This window comes from Musca vetustissima, unplaced genomic scaffold (assembly GCF_032173495.1).
Source record: "Musca vetustissima isolate MV318-11 ecotype Yass unplaced genomic scaffold, APGP_CSIRO_Mvet_v1 utg767239, whole genome shotgun sequence".
In the NCBI taxonomy this organism is placed as follows: Eukaryota; Metazoa; Arthropoda; class Insecta; order Diptera; family Muscidae; genus Musca; species Musca vetustissima.
In genome coordinates this window covers 5,125-13,843 of record NW_026876904.1, presented here as the reverse complement: position 1 = coordinate 13,843, position 8,719 = coordinate 5,125, and the positions used below count along the sequence as shown (strand labels likewise).

At 39.4% G+C, this 8,719-nt stretch overlaps 1 protein-coding gene across 1 annotated transcript; it reads left to right on the top strand.

Annotated features, from left to right (window-relative positions):
- The first annotated feature begins 2,678 nt into the window (after window positions 1-2,678).
- Window positions 2,679-5,191, top strand: LOC133321418 (ryncolin-1-like). The gene is made up of 4 exons (XM_061530505.1): window positions 2,679-2,708; window positions 4,361-4,476; window positions 4,539-4,994; window positions 5,068-5,191. Exons 1-4 carry the CDS (start codon window positions 2,679-2,681, stop codon window positions 5,189-5,191), a joined length of 726 nt encoding a protein of 241 aa, XP_061386489.1.
- The last annotated feature ends 3,528 nt before the right edge of the window (window positions 5,192-8,719 follow it).

Below are 8,719 nucleotides of genomic sequence, written 5' to 3'. Positions count from 1 at the left end.
CATTTGTATTCCCAATATCCCTCTTCTGTTCATTTTGCCTAGAAGACCAAAAACGAGGACATTTTTTTAAAATATTTTTCCTCACCCTTTTCATATTTTTTACCCTCACCTCTTAGACAATTCATCGAATCTGGAAATTCCATTAAACAAAAATCATCCATTATTAATAATTCAATGCCATTATATTCGAATGTCGTCATACCTTTTGTTGATGTTTTCAAATTTCTGTTCAAATTTCTGTGTTGCCTCCACGACCCTATTTAATTTTATGAACAGATTCTCCCATATGAAAGCTTTATCTTCCGAATTGTTTAGGTCCTATTAAAACAAATTTTTTTAGAAAAAAAATATTAATAAGAAATTTTAATACTCTCTCTCTCACCAAATATTGCTTTGTTGAATTCACATTTTTGTCTCCGGCATAAACCGCTTGGAAAATTAACAACAGCAACCAAATTAATCTCATAGTAGCTTACTGATCGATTGCGGTTTTAGAACTGAATCGATTAATCTTGTCGATGCAAACTTGTTCGGAAGCATTTCTTTCTTATCAATTTCTGAGGAATTGAAAAAACCCCCTTAGGATATACTTAGATTTGTTGTGGTTTTTAATGCTAAGACGTGAGATATTACAGGTTGATAATAATAATGAACCTATAATAAGGGTGGATTAATAAAATATTTTTAAAAATCAACGCCTTGTATTACTCACTTAGCTGGCTTACAGAACGGTTGTTCTATAAGCCGAGCTTAAAAAAGGTTTCCAAGCGCGTCGATCTTGTGCGCATATCCGCCAATTTGAAAGACCACGTTCCAAGATGTTGTTTTCTACTTTGTCTTTCCATCTGATTCGTGGCCTTGCCCCTCTACGGGAACGATCAATAGGCTCGCTTTTATATACCTTTTGAGCTGGGGCATTCTCATTCATTCGCACAAATTGGCCTAGCCATCGTAGTCGCTGCAGCTCAATACGACTGACTATGTCGATGCCCGCGTATAAATTGTAAAGCCCGTGATTCATTTCACGCATATATTCACCGTCGACGCAGATCGGCCCCTAGATCTCATCTGCTCATCTGCTTGCGCAAGTACCCATGCTTCAGATCCATATAACAGCACGGGTAGTATCAACGTCTTGTAAAGTGTGAGTTTGATCTGGCGGGAGGTGGCCTTGTTTCTAAACTTCTTACTTAGACCATAGTAGCACCGGTTGGACATCACTATCCTTCTCCGAATTTCAAAACTGATGTCATTCGTATCATTTATGGCGGTACAAAGGTATATAAAATCTTTAACTACCTCGAAGCTGTAGTTCACAGTTGTTCCGAGTCTACTGGACGTCTGGCGCGTTGATACCATCAGATTGGTCTTTCCGCCGTTTACTGCCTGACCTACTTTTGCAGACTCGTTCTCAATTTATTCAAAGGTGGTTGTTACCGCTCTCAATGTTCGACCCATTATATCGATGTCATCGGCATAGGCGAGTAACATGTGTTGTTTGGTGTACAAGGTGCCATTTCTGTTCACCTTTACGTCTCGTATGACCTTTTCCAGCAGGATGTTAAAAAGGTCACACGATAAACTATCACCTTGTTTGAATCCTCGTTCAGTGTTGAAGGGCTCCGAGAGGTCCTTTCCGACTTTAACTGCTGACCTTGTGCCTGTTAAAGTTATCCTTCATAGCCGTATTAATTTTGCATGAATGCCGAACGTAGACATGGCTTTACACACCTCTGAACGGATAATGTTGTCGAATGCGACTTTATAGTCGACAAATAGGTGGTATGTGTCGATGTGTTTTTCGTGGATTTCTTTTCCAAGATTTGGCGCAGAGTGAAAATCTGGTCAATTGTCTGATGCCGCCTTGGTATGGTCCAGTAATGTCATTCACCATTGGCTTCAGTCGTTCACACAGTACGCTGGATAGCACTTCATATGCGATGGGAAGGAGACTTATTCATCTATAATTGGCACATATCGTCTTGTCTCCTTTTCTATGCACGGGACACAGGATGCTGCGGTTCCAATCATTGGGCATTCATTCTTCTAGTCATCGATACCTGCTGCTTTATTATTCTTCAGCCGATTGATTGCTATTCTGACCTCATCTTGGCTAGGTGCTATACACTCTATACCGTCATCTATTATTGGTTCTGGGGTATCCTCTTCACCGCTACTATTTGATACCAGAAGTTTTTCAAAATACTCCTTCCAGATCCTCAACAACCTGTCTGTATCTGTCACCAGGTTTGGTGTTTTACCCGTTGGTAGGATTTTCAGACTTCATTCTGACTCCTGTACATCTCGATTTGCTCACGCTCACGTTTTTCTTGTTATTTCTTCTTGTTTCTGAAAATACGTTTCTCCTCTCTCCTTTTCTCCCGATGATTTTCCATCGCATTACGCGTTGCTACTGTCTGCAGGGTTGCCCTATACGCTGCGTTTTTCTCATCAGCAACATTACGAGACTCCTGATCGTACCATGGGTTTCTTGGTAGGGTTTATAGGGAGTGGACAATTCTCTGCCACTGTGCTTCTATATTATTATCGGGACAAGAAGTGTTTTCGCCAAGCTGGTGGGTATGTTGAGCGGAGTAGGCCTCGGCTACCTGTTGTGTTTGCAGCTTTTCGACGTCGAGTTTCCGTGTTGTGTTAGATCGCACCTTTGCTGCAACATTATGACGAGTGCAAACCTTGACTGCCGCAAGGTAATGGTCCGAATCGATATTCGCTCCCCGGATCGATCGGACGTCTAAAACACTGGATGAATGCCTTCCGTCTATGACAACATGATCAATTTGATTTCTCGTTGTTCGATCGGGAGAAATCCAAGTGGCCTTGTGTATATCGAAATGCTTGAATCTAGTGCTAACTACTATGTTTTTGCTGCCGCGAAGTTAATCAAACTCATGCCGTTGTCGGATATTTCTTCATGAAGGCTGAATTTTCCGACGGTGGAGCCAAAGATATTTTCCCTTCCGATTTTTACATCAAAATCTCCTAGCAGAATTTTAATGTCATGGTCAGGTCAGGGCAGGAATCATATGCTGTTTCTAGGTGCTCGTAAAATATGTCTTTGGTCTGCTCATCTTTGCCTTCGCTCGGAGCATGGGCGCAAATAAGACTGATGTAGAAGAACTTCGCTTTTATACGGATTATAACAATTCGCTCATCTACTGGAGTGAATCTGGAGACGGGGTCTTTTATTATCCTGTTAACCATAAATCCGCAGCCAAATTCACGTCTCGTTTCATGACAGCTATAATACAGGGCGTAATCATCTGATTTACTTACGCCCGTCCCTTTCCATCGCATTTCATGTAAGGTAATAATATCGGCTTTGTACTTCTTAAGTACATCCGCCAAAGTGAAAACTGCGCCTGTTCTGTACAAGTTGCGCACATTCCAAATGCAAATTCGCAGATCGTGGTCTTCTAAACGTTTGTCAACATTAGAGCGGGTTGGCTTTCTTTTTCTTTGCTTTTTCATAGTCCGAGTGTGGGCAATTAACCCGACGCCTTAACCCATTTTTTATAGTTCTTATGGGTGAACTCGCGGCAAATATTAGCTCACTATTTTAACGGGTGATGAAAATAGCTACCCCAGGTGACACCGCGGGGAGGTCAGTGTCCACAATTGAGATGCAAGAGGGACCAAGATAAGCCTGGACTTCGCCATGTTAAAGCCAATTAGAGCCGTTGTATGGTATCTATCCTCCCCTACGCCACCCACATGACTTGTATCTTTTAGGATATGATACGCCTTGTATAAAACTCTTGTAATTTTTGTTTTGTCTTTAGGTCAATTGAAAAATTTGTTGGTTATGGTTTTTTTATTTTGTTTATTTTTATTTTCCAATATTTCGACTGTCTTCGATAGTCATCTTCAGGGAAATACTACAAACTTACAAATATTTTAAAGAGATATAAACATAATTGTATTGCACAAATCGTACTTTTATGAGAAAAGCAACCGACTTTTATCACCGTCTATGCTAAACTAAGTTTTTCTTTTTTCTCGTCTGTGTATAAAACCCTAAAAAATATGTTTAAAAAATCCACACCTAATATTAAAAAAAATCCCCCCTCCCATAGCCACAAGAAGTGTGCCTGAACTTTTGGCATTCCATTACTGATAAGGGCAATTATAATTAGAAATATTCATCCCTGTTCAGTTTAATTTGAATTCGTGAGCGGATCAGTATAATGAAATTGTTGTGTCTGATTTTAATTTTTCATTTTACAAATGCGGAATACAATAACACTAATTCGACAAAATCTTATTTGGTATGTGAAGTGTAAATATGTATGCCCTTTATATACATACATATTAATTGCATATTGTTTTTGTCCTACATCAGGATATAAATAATCCGGAGGACAAAGCAATTATATGGAAATCTCTCTTCATAAAAGTGAATAATATTTTGAATGAAACCCAGAGGTTGGACAAAAATTTGGAGGTGTTGAATAAAAGGTTGGTGGCTAAAGAAGGATATCCTCCTGGCCATTAATTTAATTTTTTTCAAAATTTTCCAGATTAGATACTCTGGAAGGTGATTTGAAAAAATCCTGTCAAAACTCACAAAAATGGACAACCATACAGAGACGTCAGGATGACTCGGTACATTTTAATCGTTCGTGGAATGAGTATGACAATGGTTTTGGTAATCCGGATGGCAACTACTTTATGGGTCTTCAGCGTATCTATGAACTGACCAATTTCGGTGGACCACAAGAATTGTTAATTGTATTAAAAGATTTTGAAGGCGTGACACGTTATGCCAAATATGAACGTTTTCGTATTGGCAGTGAGGAGGAGAAATATGCTCTGCTGGATGTGGGTGGTTATAGCGGTGATGCTGGCAATAGTTTCGAAATACACAAAGGACACCCGTTTACCACCTATGATAGGGATAATGACAATAATCCGGATAGAAATAATGCCGTAATTTTTGAGGGTGGCTGGTGGTTCTTTGGTTTAGGTTATCATGGGTGAGTAAATTAAAAAAAAAAAAACGATTCCGTAAATTTTTAAAATTTTGATTTCTATTTTTTTTTTTTGTAGCTATTTAAATGGACCATATCGCCAAGAGAGCGAATCAAATAATTGGGGAATAAGTTGGCATGAATTTCGTATGTGGAATAGATCCTTGAAATATGCTCAAATGATGATTCGTACAAAATGTTAAATAATTTTAAAAATAAAAAAAAACACAAAATTTTTATTTTGGTATTATAAAAAATATTGTTTTTAATCTGTGTAATAAAAAATCCACGCCTTGTATAGTAGCCTTAAAAAATATTTTTAAAAAATCCAATACAACTATGTCGATGTCCGCGTATAAATTGTAGAGCTCGTGGTTCATTCGACGCCTATATTCATTGTCGACGCCGATCGGCCCGTAGATCTTTCGGAGAATTTCTCTTTCAAACACCCAAAGAGCTGCCTCATCTGCTTGCGCAAGTACCCATGCTTCAGATCCATATAACAGCAGGGGTAGTATCAGTGTCTTGTTAAGTGTGAGTTTGGTCTGGCGGGTGGTGGCCTTGTTTCTAAACTGCTTACTTAGACCATAGTAGCATCTGTTGGCCATCACAATCCTTCTCCGAATTTCAAAACTGATGTCATTCGTTTTATTTATGGTAGCACCAAGGAATACAAAATCGTTAACTACCTCGAAGCTGTAGTTCTCAAGTTCCACAGTTGGTCCGAGTCTACTGGACGTCTAGAGCGTTTATACCATCAGATTGGTATCCTCGCGGTTTACTGCCAAACCCACTTTGGCAGACTTCTTTTCAATTTGTTCAAAGGTAGCTGCTACCGCTCGCAATGTTCGACCCATTATATCGATGTCATCGGCGTAGGCGAGTAACATGTGTTGTTTGGTGTACAGGGTGCCATTTCTGTTCACCTTTGCGTCTCATATGACCTTTTCCAGCAGGATGTTAAAAAAGGTCACACAACAAACTGTCACCTTGTCTGAATCCTCGTTCGGTATTAAAGGGCTTCGATAGGTCCTTTCCGACTTTAACTGCTGATCTTGTGCCAGCTAAAGTTATCCTGCATAGCCGAATTAATTTTGCAGGAATGCCAAAGGCAGACATGGCTTTAAACACGTCTGAAAGGATAGGGCTGTCGAATGCGGCTTTATAGTCGACGAAAATGTGGAATGTGTCGATGTGTTTTTCGTGGGTTTTTTTCCAGGTTTTGGCGTAGAGTAAAAATCTGGTCAATGGTGGATTTGCCAGGTCTGAAGCCGCATTGGTATGGTCCAATAGTCTCATTGACCATTGGCTTCAGTCGTTCACACAGTACGCTGGATAGCACTTTATATGCGGTGGGAAGGAGACATATTCCTCTATAATTGGAACATATCGTCTTGTCTCCTTTTTTATGCCCGGGACACAGGATGCTAAGGTTCAAATCATTGGGCATTCATTCTTCTAGTCAAATTGTACTAATCAGCTGGCGCATGCTCCTTACCAGCATCTGACGACCAGTCTTGAATAGTTCGGCTGGTAACCCGTCGGCTCCTGCTGCTTAATTGTTCTTGAGCTGATTAATTGATTTTATGAGCTCATCTTGGCTAGGTGGTATACTTTCTATACCATCATATCTTATTGGTTCTGGGGTATCTTCTTCACCGCCACTATTTGATAGCAGAAGCTTTTCAAAATGCTCCTTCCAGATCCTCAACACGCTGTCTGTATATGTCACCAGGTTTTCTCCTTCATCTCTACCGTAGTGTTTTACTCGTTTGTAAAATTTCCGGACTTCATTCTGACTCCTGTACATCTCGATTTGCTCACGCTCACGTTTTTCTTGTTCTTTCATCTTTTTTTCTGAAAATGCGTTTCTCCTCTCTCCTTTTCTCCCGATAATTTTCCATCGCATTACGTGTTGCTACTGTCTGCAGGGTTGCCCTATACGCAGCATTACGACACTCCTGATCGTACCATGGGTTTCTTGGTAGGGTTTGTAGGGAGTGGGCAATTCTTTGGCAATGTGCTTCTATACTATTATCGGGACCAGAAGTGTTTTCGCCAAACTGGTTGGTATGTCGAGCGGAGTAGGCCTGGGCTACCTGTTTTGTTTGCTGCTTTTCGACGTCGAGTTTCCGTGTTGTGTTAGATCGCACCTTTGCTGCAACATTAAGACGAGTGCAAACCTTGGCTGCTACAAGGTAATGGTCCGAATCGATATTCGCTCCTCATATCGATCGAACGTTTAAAACACTGGACGAATGCCTTCCGTCTATCACAACATGGTCAATTTGATTTGTCGTTGCTTGATCAGGGGAAATCCAGGTGACCTTGTGTATATCGAGGTGCTTGAATCTGGTGCTGCTAACTACCATGTTTTTTGCTGCCGCAAAATAAATCAACCTCATGCCGTTGTCGGATGTTTCTTCATGGAGGTGACTTTTTCGCTGGTGGGACCAAAAATATTTCCTTTCGATTTGTGCATTAAAATCTCCTAGCAGAATTTTAATGTCATGGTCAGGGCAGCGGTCATGTGCAACTTCTATGCGCTCGTAAAAATGTCTTTGGTCTGTTCATCTTTGTCTTTCGTCGGAGCATGGGCGCAAATAAGACTGATGTAGAAGAACTTCGCTTTTATACGGATTATAGCAATGTGCTTATCTACGCCTTGTATAGTATCCTAAAAAGTATTCTTAAAAAATCCACGCCTTGTAAGGGAACCTAAAAGAATATTTTTAAAAAATCCACGCCTTGTAAGGGAACCTAAAAGAATATTTTTAAAAAATCCACGCCTTGTAAGGGAACCTAAAAAATATTTTTAAAAAATCCACGCCTTGTAAGGGAACCTAAAAAAATATTTTTAAAAAATCCACGCCTTGTAAGGGGACCTAAAAAAATATTTTTAAAAAATCCATGCCTTGTATAAAACCCACGCCTATTTAAAAATTCAAACCTAGTTCAGTTCAGTTTTTTACCTAAAATACTTACCTCTCTTATTGCTAAGATTTAATAATAACAACAACTATTCTCTTGCAAATATTTTCCAATTTATTTCATTAATTTAAACAGCTGTTCTTTTTTTGGTAGAAATGTTAAAATGACAGCAGTTCCATGGGAGCAAAGTCGCATTAAAATTTCCAATACTCTGATATTAGATTACACACAAAAGACAGAAAACACTCCTTAAAGCCAAAGGCATTCCAAAGGATGCCCAGAGATGGCTAAGGGGGACCTAAAGCATCCTTACAGTCTACTAAGGGAATTATATTCGTCCCCTTCGAAAAACGAATTTCACATTTCCATCTCCCGTGTGCTCATAAAATAACAGAGTTGTATTTTTCGGCTTTTTCAGAGTTGTATTTTGTCTCAATTTTCCCTGCTGTGGCTGATTATGATTTGTTGTTGTTGTGGTTGTTTGGTAGATTTTTTTCTCTGATGGTGATGGTGGTCTTCATTTTAATACTCTTTGTTCGAGATTTAGAGGCAGTATTTGCGCTATACATTAAACATAAAATTAGTATAGAACAGCTGATATCAGCTGTTCACCTTCGCCGCCGACATGGCTGGTGATTTTCATGTGGCCAAGATTTTTGTTGGTTTCTCTTTTTTACTTCTTGAATATATATTTTTTGTATGAAATATTGGACTGCAAGATATCATTAAGTTAATCAAACAAGCTGGTTTCGTTTTTATTTGTTTCGTTTTGTCATTATCAGTATCTTCGGGGTTTCTTC

Coding starts and splice junctions, on each gene's coding strand:
- LOC133321418 (XM_061530505.1), top strand. CDS start 2,679: ATGACGAGTGCAAACCTTGACTGCCGCAAG. Junction 2,709..4,360: donor CAAACCTTGACTGCCGCAAG/GTAATGGTCCGA, acceptor GTCCTACATCAG/GATATAAATAATCCGGAGGA. Junction 4,995..5,067: donor TTTGGTTTAGGTTATCATGG/GTGAGTAAATTA, acceptor TTTTTTTTGTAG/CTATTTAAATGGACCATATC.